Source organism: Aulostomus chinensis, chromosome 13, assembly GCF_037954235.1.
Source record: "Aulostomus chinensis isolate RoL2024-O1b breed Wild chromosome 13, RoL_Achi_v1.0, whole genome shotgun sequence".
NCBI lineage: Eukaryota > Metazoa > Chordata > Actinopteri > Syngnathiformes > Aulostomidae > Aulostomus > Aulostomus chinensis.
This window is the reverse complement of record NC_141332.1, coordinates 9,342,444-9,357,500: the sequence shown is the minus strand read 5'-3', so window position 1 is coordinate 9,357,500 and position 15,057 is coordinate 9,342,444. Positions and strand designations below refer to the sequence as shown.

Sequence of the window (15,057 nt, the reverse complement as noted above, 5' to 3'; positions counted from 1 at the left end):
GTCTGCTGCATCGGCCTGTATTTCATACACAAGCCCCTATGTGTCTATCAGCACAACAGAATCATTTCACACTGGCCCTGCGCTCATTATCGTATTGATATTTTTTTTTCTCCACTTGCGATATTGACACAAGTAGAGATTTAAGATAGAGTCAGAGTGGGATCCTATGCTCAGTCGGATGGGTCCCTGCACTGCGGATTAGCAAAAGCCGAGTGGTGTTGCGTGTGTGTACTGTGGAACAGCTACTTTAAGAGCAGGTCACTGAGGGAGCACACAGTTATGTAAAGATGAAAGGATAAACTGCTGAGACAGGAGAGTGGAAAGAAATGGACAGAGTAAAAGATAAAGAGGAGTGTGTGCTTGTGCATTAGTGTATCTTTATGCAGTGTGTGTGTGTGTGCGTGTGTGTGCGTGTGCGTGCGTGTGCGCTCTCTGCAAATGTTTAAAGTGTCTGCCTCTATACCGTTGAGACTGTGGCCTAATGGCACTACAAGACTGAAGCTGACACATGTGGTTCCAGAAAGGGGGGCCAAGGTGGATGAAGACCTTGACCTTTGCATATGTCAAGTGAAATTGTTTATTCTGTCTCTTCCCTTTTCTGTACTATCAACTACAATTTTTTTCCGGGGGGGGGGGGGGGGGGGCTGTCATAAAATTTAAATATTTGCTGCTACACACACGTATAAAAACTTAAAAGCAGCAGCCGCTAAGGTTCTTAAATCAGCACTGGGAATTGTCCAGCTTTCAGCCCCATAATTCCTTGACTACAGAAAAGGAGATTGACTCCAGTTATTTACTTTAATAAGGATGTACAAATTATTACAAAGGATGGAATGAGCCATCTGTGACAGATCTCTTTTAGAAAAAAACACCCTGATAGTTTAGTGTCAGACAGCAGAGGTGCTATCAGTTGTAGTTAAGGAGGAGGGGTCTTAGTTACCTCTAGGTTAATGATCCTCATTAATATGCGCTAATATACCCCAGGTCATGCAGTAATTAAAAATCTCATTCAAAGCTTAAACTGACTGACTTGGCTTCGTCCTACAAAGATTGGCATTTATTATTTGTCTCGGAGGTCTGTAGTTCAGAGTGAAGGGGCTGAGACTTAAGAGTTGAACATTTGACAGGGCTGCCTCTCTCCTCTAGTACAGCCTTTGGCCTCTGCTTGGCTAGGCAAAACTGTTTGTGAGCTGAATGCGTTTACAGGTCGTGCCTTGGAGAGTTGCATCACGTTTGCAAGAGAGTGTTTGTGCAAAATTGGCTCACAAACAAGAGCGCCCAAGTACACACTCAGGCATACACCTACATGCACAACCACATGTGAAGTCCGTCAGCACAGGGAGCTCCATATTCCTCTGAGTCAGCTGATGCAAGCTGTACTAATTGTAATTCTGTGCGACGATTGCATGTTTTCACAGAATTCAGATGGATGGATGAGTAGAGAGGGAATTCAAGGGGTATACAATATGTGCACACGTGGGATTTTTGAGTGCAATTTCTTTACATCAACAAAAAAATGTGCATCAGACACTGGTCTGCTGACGTGGGTCTCAGAGGCTTGTCACTCAACCTATCCCTCTCAGCCATCCATGACCAGAACAGCATCCACTTCCAAGGGCCGCGACATGCATGGGAATCTACAATCGCTTCTCTCCACTGTCCTCTCGTAAGGCTCAGACACAGAAATACACAACCACAAAGCTACACCTTTTCATCCCATTCAAACTCATAATCTGCATGTAATTAACATCTGATTTACTGAGGCAGCAGCTAATAATGCAATCAATGATTAGGACCACCTCCTAGGCGCGAGTAACGAAGAGCTGAAAAGGTGCAGTTCAGCTCCAGGATTTGTCTGAGATCAAAAAACAGAAAAAAAATTGTAATAAAAATGGCATTCCAAAATGTCAATTCCTCCAAATCCACAATTAAACTAAATGTGGAAATAAATTGGGGGTCTATTATGATAAAATTGTGATAATTACCTATTCATGGAAAAGTTTGTAGAGGCAATCAGTAAAGTCATTAAACTGACTTTTTAGGGAAATAATTTATTAAAAGTTACACAAGGAAAGATTGCTTAAAATAAACAGAAGCCATAACAGCAGGCACATTATTGACTGCTTCACTGGTTTGTGTTTCGACTTGGTTGAGGTGCACTCACACTATGTATATTGCCATTAAAAATTCTATTACTCGTACAAATACACTGTCTTTGAATAAAGGTGAGAATTATCCCCACAATGACGACCCTTGCAAATTGCTTTTAGAATCAACCTGCGTTATTGTGTATCCCTCTGTTGTTTTTGCAATCTTGTATCACGTGCATACAAGGGAAAGGTTCGCGGTGTTTCTCAGACGACAGGGAAACCATGCTTTTACGCTGCCATTTCTCTTTGATAACAACACTCACATCTCTGAGGCACTAAAGGCTCAGTGAATTCGGTCCGGAGTGTTCACCTTGAAAGAGCAATGTTCAACAGTAAGCTTGTTATTCTTTGCCGTACTGTGTTTTTCAGCTCTCCATCCCTTTTCCTACTCTTCCTATAAATAGAGCTAAACATCAAAGAGAGGAGATTTCCCCCCCCCCCCCCCCCCCCTCAGCAACAGGCCACAGAACAGTCCTCATCCAGAGGCTCCAAGTACAGTACATCAGCCTTCTCCAGGCTGATCTCTCTCTCTCTCTCTCTCTCTCTCTCTCTCTCTCTCTCTCTCTCTCTCTCTCTCCCTCTCGCTCTCTCTCTATGTGCATGCATGTGTTTGCTAATCGACAAAGGGAACACTGCTGAGTCAGGCCTCATTCTTTCACCTCCTATAATGTAAGAAACACACATCATTGGAATTGAGTTTATTCATGAGATTAAAGAAGAATACAACACACACACACACACACACACTTCTGAAACTGCACGAGGTCACATATCCGTGTAACAAACGGATTCGGATCATTTGCACTCCTCTCTCACGGCTCACCTTTCATTCAAATCTTTGTATTTCTTCCAGCTGTTTTCTGATCAGTTTTAGCTTCATAAGGAGATCTTCATAGCAAGCACAGCAACTCATCGATGGTTGGCTATGTTGAGGAGGCACCGATCCTGCGTGTTTGCCCCCGCAGGATCTTGTGCTGGGAACGACTATCATCTTTTGCCCGCTATTTTATGCATATGATTTGTGAAGTTTTTAAGATAGCAAATATTTTGGGATTGTTAATAGATGAATAGCTTTATCATGTAATTTTGTTTTTTTCCAAGTGAATTTGAAGCGTTTTCCTCCCACCCTCGATGTGTGCTGGAGACACAACTATACCGAGGCAGTAGAGTAGCTTAAACCAAGAGGAAACTGAAGGTTTCATAGGCATGGATAACAACACAATTATTCTTCAGTGACTCATGTACTAGTGCTAATTAATGAAGATGTTTTCAACTGTGAAAGCAGCTTTTTATTGTTGGCTAAGCTTGTTTTCTTAACAAATCCTGCTCTTGATCTTTATCAGAACAGTGTGGCTGCTTCATCTTAATCTTTTGTTGAAAACAATGATTTAATTTAATTTCTACAGATTTAACGTGAGCTGACTTTTATCTTAAACCCGCTTCTATTGATTTTTCGTCACGCTGGGGCAGCTGTATGTTGTGATTGTCACAGTTTCATATTATTGCATTATATGGTGAGGTAGCAGCCTCATCCTTCACTCGTTGTCACAGTCATATCCAACAATAAACTTGCTCTGATTTTGGTCTCTGTCCATTCCTGAGGGAGAAATCTTTAGCTCCTGAACGCTCCATTATTTTCTTCATAGCGACTAAGTGTCTGCAGTTTGAAGAAAGTGAATTTTTAGAGTTTGTTCTATTACAGCAGCTGGGAGTGTTAATCCTCGGTTGGTTGCATCGCTATGAGCAATGCCTCAAATATTTGATACAACGGAGCGATGCCTGCAAGCGAGATCAGACAGTCAACTTGAGCTGCACTACATTCACGAGACATGTTGCCTCAACCTCCACAGTCAAAGCAAGTGTCCATGTTTTTTGCAGACGTTACCATAGAATTTGTCTCCTATTTCCAACCAAGAACTTCACTTTTTTTAACTGCTTGTCAAGTCGCGGCCACTTTAACCACTTGGTCATGCAAGCCATCGAAATTTCACATAAGTGTGACCATCCAGACAACAATCATAGCGTTGAATCATAATAATAGTTTTTTACATGAACATTATTTGAAGTCAGAATATCTGGTGTATCTCCTGCTACCGTCTGGATGTGATAACGCTGCAGAAATTCACCGACTTGCTGACTGAAAGTAAATTAATCAACAACTATTTTACTAATCAATTAGTCTTTAACGTTTTATGAAACCAAATTTTGTCAATCATTTGCTCTCAGGATCCTTGATCCCCAAAATTTTTACGAATGACAGAAAATTTAAAAATGTTTGGTTTTTTTACTGTTGACTGGAAAAAAGTTAACAGTTTAGGAAATTGTGATTAGCTTTTTTTTTAATTTTATTAGCACTTTATAGAATAAGCACACTTATTTATGTCAATAATCAGCAGATTAATTGATGCAATGATATCTTTGAATATAGTCCAGAAAAAAATGTTTTCTTGGCCCTATAGCAATTCAGTAGATTTTTCAGTAATGTACAATTGCTGTCACTGTATTTTATAATATGAATTACAAATCTAGAAATAATTGCTTCCAAGCATGTATGCCAGGAAATGACTTCATTTTGTGTGATCTCTGCTCCCTGATCATATTTTATACCATGTCTTTATTATTATGATTATTATTTAGATGCAGATCTATTTTCAAAAGTAAGCAGAGTAGAGTTTATTGAACCTGCAATATTCCTGCTTGCTAATGTGGTGCAATATCCCCCCCCCCAGCAGTCTCACACAGACACACAGCCACACAGACACAGACACACACACACACACACACACACACACACACACACACACACACACACACACACACACACACACGCATGCATGGATATATATTTCTCTCTTTGCAGATCTATTCCTTTGAGCCTGTAAAGAGCATGTTCAGAGGTAATGGAAGGCTGAGAGGATGAGTGTCTATCTTTCTGCAGCTGGGGTTGAGAGTCACTGCAGGTTTGTGCGTGTGTGTGTGTGTGTGTGTGTGTGTGTGTGTGTGTGTGTGTGTGTGTGTGTGTGTGTGTCACGTGCACTTGTAGATGTACTTGTGAGTGTGTGCGCTTTGTGTGAAAGAAGGAGGCTATTTATTTTGACTGTTTTCAATGAGGGTCCGAAGTGTAGAATCCATAACAATACCATCAATCCACACCAGCAGCAACAACATGTATGTAATTTATATGGTAATGAAGCCTCCACCGTTGCCCCAAGTTACGTAGTGGACATCCCTGACAATGGACAGAATGCCTGTGCTGTAGCATCCTAATGGAATATGTAGCCACTAAAACACATACCCACACACCCTCATGTTTGCACATCAGGGTCAAAGGATTGAGTGTATCGATGCACATTGGTGAGTATCATGTTCTTTTCATAGAATAAAAGGGCTTCTACTTGAGCGAAGACGGAATTGGATGTTGGACTAGCGTCCCGGTTGTCACAGTGTCCTTCTCAAGGAGTTCCATCTGTGCTTTTACTGAAGAAATATCCTCAACTTGTGAAGTTTTGGGAATAGACACAGCAATCATCTCTTCATTTTTTTGCCAAGTTTTTTTTTTGGATAATAGTATAATTGTTATTACTCATTCTTCCATATATGATGCTCAAAGGGCAACTCATAATCAGAACTGAACTCACTGAGGACCTTATTTCAGTGTAGGTGGGATTCATTTATGATGGAAAAGTCTGATATTGTTAGCTTTTGAAATCCAAACAAATAAGCAATTAAGAAAGAATTGAGATGACGTCCATTTTAGTAACTGAGGCTTATGGAGTAGTGAAAGTGTGTGTGATGTTGGGGTTGTGGCGTACGTGTTGGTGTGTGTGTGTCTGTGTGTGTGTGTGGTGGTGGTGTGGTGGTGGTAGTGAGGGGGGTTGAGCCAACAGGTGCCTGTTTACTTTGAAATCACAAAGGGGGCAGCCTTGAACATAACAGGAGCGTCCATCAAACAGGAAATCAAGAGATCCTGCTGTTAACTGGTAAACAACACCTGTGCATCTGAAAAAATCCTTGAAAGAAATAAAACGTGATCAAGAGATAATGTAGTGTAAAATAAATTATTGTTTCCGAATAGCACCTTTTTCCCATCTGGAAGGTGTGTGTGTGTGTGTGTGTGTGTTTGTGTGTGTAAGAGGGCCCCGTGGTTTTTGGAGTGACGATGTAACGCAGGCGAGATGAAAGCAAGGAAGCGAGCACAAGCCGAGGAGAGCTGTAGGCCAGAGAAGAACCCAGACACTCTGTTACACATCAAAGAAAGAGCCAGTGATAAAATCGTCTCTTTAGGCAGTGAAAGCCCAACTTTATTAATTAAAGCACGTCTGTTGAATCACCCTCTTATCTCTCCCTTCGTATTATCACTCCTTTTCTGCGGTGGCGATGATTACCAAAGGAAAGAAAAGAGTGGGAGGACTCAAGGAGCTCAAATGAAAAACTTCATTCCTGGATATCCATTTGTGGCACACACACATAAAACAAACACACGCACATACAACGCTGACAACAACAGGTGTGTATCATGTGAATGTGAAGAAGGGATGAGGAAAGAGAAGGCGAGGAGGGTTTGAGGAGAGGAGGGGCAGGAGAAGAGATGGAACGCAGTAGACAGACTGAACTGTATGGATAAATAGAGAAAAAGGCCTATTGTGTCAGCAGCTGTCATAACTAAATAGCCCTCAGACGCTATCACACACCCCCATACACACATATACTGTATATACTTACACACACTCTGACTGACAGCTCCCCCTCAGTCCAACATCTGTGCTGACAGCAGCCATGGTAATGACTCTCTGCATGTGCCAGCATGGGTGTGTCGCGTCTTTTTCTCCATCTTCCTGCGTACCACTCATTCACACATATCGTTTTGTGCCCCCCTCCTTATTCCCCATCATTTTAATAGAGGCGCGTAATATAAATTGTGTGTGTGATTTTTTTTCTGGATTTTGCCATCCAGGTGTGCTACATTTTGAAGCAGAGGTACAGAGGAAAAGATGGGTGAAAGAAGGGAGAGATGAAGAGATGATGAATGGCTCTCGTTAGAGGGGTAATTTGTCTCTCCTTGTCTGACGGGGCTCCAGCTGTCGCTCCATCCCTCGCTCCACTCCACTCTCCTCGGCCTACCACTCCTCACCTCAGCCAGATGGGTGGACGGATGGACGGAGCGAGGCAAGGGGGGGAGGGAAGGACAGAAATAGAGGCAAGGACAGAGAAGAGAGGAGAGAAGTCATTGAGCAGACAATGAGAAGAATTAGCTGGAGAAGCAGATTATACAATACATAGATACAATAGAGCAGCAACAGGCACACACTCATGCTAACGAGTCAAAACCAAAAGTGTAATCATCAAGGGGCTCCGCTAATGCCTTCGCTACAGTACCACAGTCCTACGATGCTTCATTTTCCCTTGCGATACACTTATTTTTCACACCAATCAACACTTTAGATTTGTAGATTTAGTGAGAGAATAAAGGTTGAGAAATGTATGCAGATGGCCTGGGAGGCGTCTGTAGGATGGCAACCATCAAGAGAACCACATGAACTCGTTGCCAAGTCTTTGTTCTAATAACACAAAGTAATTTTCCCTGACCTTTCTAGAAATGTAGCGGGCAGAAACGGCTGAGTTAAGGATGCCCCACAGCATAATTGCTAAAGAGATTAAAGTTCCCTTAATTGCTTTTGGCCAACTATTGCAATTTTTCCTTTTTTGTAATTAAAGTGATGTAAAATATTAATATGGGTTCACACATAGACATTATCTTACAAGCTGGTGCACTGCTAATTGTGTACACATGCAATAATAGCATGCAACAGCAATAAAAAAAAGTCTTAAAGGTGCGATGCTATTCACACACACACACACACACACACACACACACACACACACACACACACACACAGGCAGGCGTTTTTCATTGCCTGCTGTCACCAATAGCCTCATTATAGGCCTTGTGAAAAATGCAAATAGCTGAAACATCAATTGAAGTGAGTGATTGATTCATTTAGATCAATTGCATTTTTGCATAAGTATCCATGGCTTATTCCTCCTGTACCTCTTCATTTCTGGTTTCCCATCAGCCGTCATCCAGCGTCAGGCCCCCTCCCCTCCTAATTTGCCTCTATCGCTTTCCTCTTGTCTTTATCGGCTCATGGCTTTTTGACTGTCCTATTCCCTCCATCCTCTTCTCCCTTCGTTCAACCCTCCATCCTCCACCATCTCTGCCCCCATGACCTTGTTGTCGCCCCCCCCCCCCCCGAATCCCCTCATCACTGTCCCTCCCCGCCTCACTTCTTTCCCTCCTGTCGGCCACAGTGTTTGCTTTGCCATTGTTTATCCATTTTTCTCTGTTTGCTCTGATGAGATTGACCGGACAGACACACACACATACACACACACACACACACACACACACACACACACACACACACACACACACACACACACACACACACCTACAGAAGACAAGAGCAGCCTTTCTCTCTCACTCTCTGGGGTGTAGTTAATGCTGAGCTGCGGATCGATGCTAGCTCTGGTTTCCATGACGCATGACTCCAAGCTGGTGGACAGCAGGACGGAGGCATCGCTCTGCCTCCTCTTCTATTAAATGTATATCTATAAAACAGCAGCAGCACCTAGATTTGTGTTTGCCATGATTCATTTGCCTCACTTTGGTGCAGCAACAATACCGCACAATCGCCTAAAGTAAGGTTCTAATTGATTGTGGCCTTTACTCATTTTGATTTCAATCAGTACATTGTGATCAGAATACTGTTTCATGATCCCATCACATCTAAATTCAAAAGAAAGTAAGAAAAGGAGAGAAGGGAAAAAAGCATTCCGATTATAAATGTTCGAATGTGGTCTTTTTCTTCAAGGTCTCACCGCATTTCTGTCTTTCTTCTCCTCTGTGAAAAGAAAAAGGGAGGTGTGCAATGAAAGGAGAAGTGACTAACTCAAAGGCCATGTATTGTAACACTTCTATAAAGTGGCAAGGGAAGACGAATGGATGAAGTTTGTGAAACTAACAGCGAGGTAGCCTACTTTTTTCCACCTCCATACTTGTAAGAAAGAAAGTTGTAGGATGAGACATTACGGACGAAAAGAAGAGGTTTATTTGTAAAGCTGTTTAAAGAAAACACAATTAGTGCCTGGGGATATAATTTTGATTGTGAAAAAAAGGAGAAAATAACTGATTATGAGTTTCATAATTAGTGACTTTAATAACCTGAGTCCTTCAGTGGATTGGCTGGACTCGGTGGCCTCATTCTTCCCATATTGTTGATTGATTGAGCTACAAATATGGCAGACATAATTATTCTATATTTTGAGCCGTCTCTAAATAGAATTTATTAGATTTGTCTTTGTCCTTGATTTCCAAACCTTCGGAGAGTAGGATGAAATCTCTTCATCCCTCTCTTCTCTCTCTGGTGTATGGGACAGCCTGATTGTGTCCACGTGTCCCCCATGGCTCCTACTATTTAAAGACTTGCTGTTAACTTTCTTTTGTCTTACCCATGTAGAGGACAGTCATACAAAAAGATGTAGGTCCTCAAGAAATCTAATCCCATCGTGCCAATCCAGCGAGACTATGTAAGAACAAATGACATGTTCCGCCTCTTTCAAATGGAAAGTTGAAGTCACACACCCTGTGATTTACAATCTAGCCCCAAAAAAGGCGCAAAAATGAGCATCATTTCATTTTTAGGCTGGCGCTGAAGTGTCAGCTTTGCATGCAGTGAAAGGTTTAAATTCTCATGAATGTATTCAGGAGAGCTTTCTCTGTGAATCTCTCTCAGTATCGACGCTCTCCAGTCTCAGCAATCTTTTGTGTTTGTATCAAAGCTGATTAACATTGCTATGACCAGGGGCCTGGTCCAAGAGGCGGGTTTACACACTTATCTAGAAAACATGTGGCTGCAGGTCTTTTTGCAGCAGTTCAGATTTGAAAAGGATGGCTTCCTAAATGGAAAAAGAAGTATTTTCACATTTTCCAACTATAACATCCAGCCGCATGCTGCAGATTGTGGTATTTGTCTGAGATTTCTCTCTGTGAGCAGTTTTCACTGGAAGTATTTCGATCAAACAAATAGTCCCCACGAGGACTCTCGAACATGCTGCCTGTGGACCTGAAAACAGTCTCTCTCTCGCTCTCTCTCTCTCTCTCACACACACACACACACACACACACACACACAAATATATTGCTCTAATTTTTTTTTTTTTTGTCTTTTTCTTCATAAAGTTATCCAGATTTTTGTGTAAACTCATGTCTTGGAACCACCACGTCACTGTCAGTCATTGCCATCTGTTTTGTCTAACGTCCCCCCCCCCTCTCTCTCTCTCTCTCGTTCTCTCCCTCTCTCTCTCGCTCTCTCTCTCTCTCTCCCTCTCTGTTTACCTCCATCCTCCAGGTCGCCCACTGCCTCCAACCTCTTCTTCCTCCTTGCTCCCTCCGTCCCTTCCGTCATCCTCGTCTGCCCCACACCACCCTTCCCCCGGCCCGTCTCCACCGATCAGGGAATGTCAGGTGCCCCTGCTGGAGAAAAATTCCACCCACTCTCACCTGGAGCCCCACCCAGATGACTCATACTTGCTCCGGGCCCAGCAATCCTCCACGGGTAAGAGAGCTTTCCACTCATCTATCCTTTATCGCTCCTTCCATTTCATCCGTTCATCAATGTCTTTACATCCTCATGTGTCCTGATCTGGTTTTCTTTCTCTCGATGCTTTAAATTACTGATATATCTTTTTCTTAGACCTTCATTTAGCAATCCTCCTTTGGAATATCTACCATTCACCATACATTAAACTTGACAGTTACAGACATTAAATATTAATTAAAAAATATATATTTATTTATTTATTTATATAAATACACGTTTTAAAGAGTTCAACTGTTGATTTTAAACTATTTGAATCATTATTTTGGAATTTTTGATTGCAGAAAAAATTGGAAGTTGATGCATCTATGTTGCAATCTGAAATTCATAGGTCATTCTAATCTGAAAACTACAGTGCATCACTTCACATATAAATAAATGTCCTTTACATTTAGCCCTTGTCTAACTCATGAAGCACCTTCGCCAGTAAACGAGAACATGTCTCTCATTTTACAATGGATGGAGTTTTTCGAATTTTGGTCTGTGGCAGCATTGGGGGGAAAAGGTGGATACCAAATTACAGCTTCTCTCCATGTGGTTGTGATTTCTCTCAATTCCAGGTGGGCAAGATAAAAGTGAGGAACAGTCAGTAACAGTGTAAGAAAAAAATGGATTCAATATTTTTACTCAAGTACCCATTTGAAGAACATTTCTTCTTCATGTGCAAAGCTAACTGAACCTTATAGAATAAAGTGTAATACTAATATAATGACTAGAGGGCACTTGGAAAGTATATTTCTGTGCCCAGAACATATGACATCATCAGATCTGGATCAAATCCAAAATTCAACAGATTTTCTCTCAAGTTCTACTAGCTGCCAATTTCATCAAAATCCATCCACAACTTTCTGAGTTATGCTGCTATCACGTAGACACGCAAACGCCGGTGATTAGAAGACGGTTTGAATGTTATAACTTGACATCTAACAAAGAAAGGGCTTTAATGTAATCTTATGTTGTTCTTACACGCTTTAAGACTTTTTTTTTTTTTAGCTTTCAGTTTAGTCATACAGACTGGAAGCAGTGCCTCATGGCTAAATGTATAAGTACTTAAAAAAAAAAAACTGCAGTGTGTAAGAACAAATTTGTGCTTAAGAAAGATTCCTGAATAAGGCCCAATACTCAGAAAATAATTAACACTGACATACAAATCATTTTTCAGTGTCAGAAAGAGAACTGTAAATATTATGATCACACTTCAGGTCTAATTGAGCCTTCAGCAGGGGAGTTAAAAATGTAAAAAATGCACTGACACATACACCGAGGTCTTATTTTCTATCTGTTCTATTTGTGGACTGAATGTGGGGTGAGGTGCTCCATTAAAAACAAAAATTACTTAATCTGCATTAAACTAAATAAAAGTGCTAGCAATAGAAATTAGAGACATTTGGTTTAAAATGTAGTGGGTTAGAGTAAAAGGTTTTCAGAGAAATAAATCCTTAAATAAAATATTGATACTTCCCACCTCTCTAAATTAATGAACTACTCCAAAACACATCATCATTAAAAGGAAAGAACACTCTAGAAACACATTTGTGTTGTTCTTATAAGAAAATGTTTAATATGTTAATGGATTTCACATTAAAAGTAACCCTCCAATCTTTGTCAACTATTTCCAGAAAACAATGGTAAGTGAAAGCAACCCCTACACTCTGCTGAGCACTTTTACTGAGTAGGTGTGTTTGTCCTTTTTTTCCCCCCATGTGACATTAATAATCCACTATAAAGTGAAAGGTAAGGGGGTGATGAATTTTAAGTGCTAGCAGGAGGATCGCTGTAGCAAAGACAAACTAGTTAGTTTCCCCAGCTCTAAGCTTTCTCCTTCATCACTGGACATCCTCTTGTCGGCTGTTACTGGACCTGTGTGCTTATATCAGCACCTTACAACACATCTCCCCCTCCATATGCATGCATGCACAAACCCACACCCCAATGTGCTGTAATGAGTTTGTTCATCAGCGCACACATTTATTCTCGACAATTAGCGACTGGGCAAACTCTGTCCCTCTCTGTCTGTCTTCCCCTGCTTCTCCTAGCTCTCCTCTGTGCATCTGCACTTGTAATCAGCAGATATATTTAGCAGAGGCCTGATGGGAGTGAAAGAGAAAGTCCTAATGTGATTTTTGGTGGAATACAATCTATTGTTAATGGCGTTAGGCTCTCCTTTGATCCAGTATAAATCTTCATTAGGGAAGGCCCGGGTCCCAGGTTCAAGAGGAACGTGATTAGGAGGCTTTTAAAATGACGTTACATCAGCCTTCTAATTGGTTTACTGTTTGCTGGGGCAACATCAATCATTAGCCCAGTAACCGCACAGCAAATAAATTCACTCTGCCACTGACACCCTAATGGCAGACTCTGGCAAAGAGGGAAAGTGAGGCTTGCAGGCACACTCTCTCTATCTCTCGCTCTTGTTCGCATACACCCACACTTTTTGTTCTGGGGCTTCTTTCAGTCTCGGCTGAGCATGTACACACAGAGATACAAAGGGAGAAAAACTCTGAAGTTGTTTAATGAGACATCTTCCATGAAAAAAATAAAAATAAAAAAAAACAACACACATGTAAAAATAGACCGAGAAAGCAACTGACAGGGAGCAGGGAGAGACAGAGAGTAAAATGGAGGATGTGAGTTTAAGAAAGAAAGGAGTAAGCTGATGAGTGCTTAGAGGGTGAAAGAGAGATAGAGGGAGAGCAACATTGAGATGAAATTGCAAATTGCCGCGTTTCCCAGCCAGGACTGCAGATCTAATGGGTGCAGAGAGAGTCCTTGGCTTTGGGCGTCCATTAAAACCGGGCCTAAATGAGTTTAGAGTGGCAGTCTGGCACAGTATAAACACACCCTGGCATGTTGGAGGACACAGGAGCGGCTGTGAGGAAAGAAAACACCTATAACCAGTGATTGTTTATGCATGTGCAGCGAGTCAGCACGAGCATATGAGTGTGTGGAGTGTGTGTGTGTGTGTTTTGTGTTGTCATGTAGAGAGTGGACGCTGAGAAGGAAATGAGCCTTACCAAGTCAGGCAGAAAGTGACCGCGGTGAGATAATCCTCAGGAAGCTGCATGCTGTTTATATGTGAGTGAGTGTGTGTGTGTGTGTGTCTGTGTGTGTGTGTGTGTGTGTGTGTGTGTGTGTGTGTGTGTGTGTGTGTGTGTGTATAGGCATAAAGTAGTCCACCATTACCTTAGCTAACAGGTGGACAGACATGACTTGTGTTCCTAGTGAAGCATGACAGTTGAATGGGAACAGAACACCATTGCGGAGGATTGGCTGGGAATTGGGTTTGCGAATGTTTATATGGGAATACTGTCTGCCTCAGAGCACCTGTCTGGGAACGCTTCCCCCAGAACGCCAGGAGAGCTGAGACGGCCAAACGGAGCATAGCAGATCGCTCCTGGAAAGAGCTAGCATTAGCGCTGTCTCTAGCCATTCATTATACATGGGGAAGGCTTAGCTATTTTTAGCCTGGACCTCTTCTAAAGTGGCTAGCTATCTGCTGCCAGGGAAGCCACCTCAAGTCACTGCTAATGCAATGAATGTTTAATGGCTTTGTTGAAACAAATCTACAGAAACAAAGGCACAACAAAGATGTGTTCTCTCCTCTCCTGCTCTAATGTTATTCTTCCTAATGGCGCTTATGTAAGGGTGACATTTGCAGTGGGATGATCTGCGTGCGCGTGTGCGTTTATGCATGTGTGAGTGTGGGTGATAACGTGCATTTCTGCTCATAGACTGTTTGTTTTTGGCTGGATGTGATGACTCTTCTCTAGCGGATTATTGCCTCCTAATTAGACAGAGATGACTAGCCAAGGCAGAGGCGGTGTATGTGTTGTGATGTGTGTATGTGTGTTAGTGTGCGTGTGTTGAATGTGTAAATATATGTCTTTAAATTTATCTCTCATATATGTCATGCTTGTGCATCATGAAGAGTTTGTGTGTGTGTGTGTGTGTGTGTGTGTGTGTGTGTGTGTGTGTGTGTGTGTGTGTGTGTGTGTGTGTGTGTGTTTGGTTTCACCTCAAGTTCTCCTTCCATTGTGCTCAGCTTCTGAGATCTGAGAAGAATGACAAATGAGGAGAATGTGATATTCTGAGACAAAGGGCATATGAAGCAATGGCACATGGGAATATACCACCTGCAAACATGGGAAGCATAGTAATTAGCTCGGGGAGAAGGTGGCATGAAAAACAATGAAGGGTGGCATGACGGTTTTTAAAAAGAGGGTAAGAAGCTGTAGAGATATGGGGCATGA

At 41.9% G+C, this 15,057-nt stretch overlaps 1 protein-coding gene across 8 annotated transcripts in view; it reads left to right on the top strand.

Moving 5' to 3' along the window:
• tenm2a (teneurin transmembrane protein 2a) overlaps positions 1-15,057 on the top strand; it is a 227,807-nt gene that overhangs the window by 152,683 nt on the left and 60,067 nt on the right. For 5 of the 8 annotated variants that reach the window (XM_086223071.1, XM_086223069.1, XM_086223070.1 and 2 more), the window contains one exon: positions 10,559-10,765. The exons of the other annotated variants lie outside the window; for them this stretch is intronic. In XM_086223071.1, coding sequence (XP_086079197.1) covers positions 10,559-10,765 — 207 coding nt within the window. The remainder of the gene's footprint in view (positions 1-10,558; positions 10,766-15,057) is intronic. 8 annotated transcript variants of the gene reach the window in all.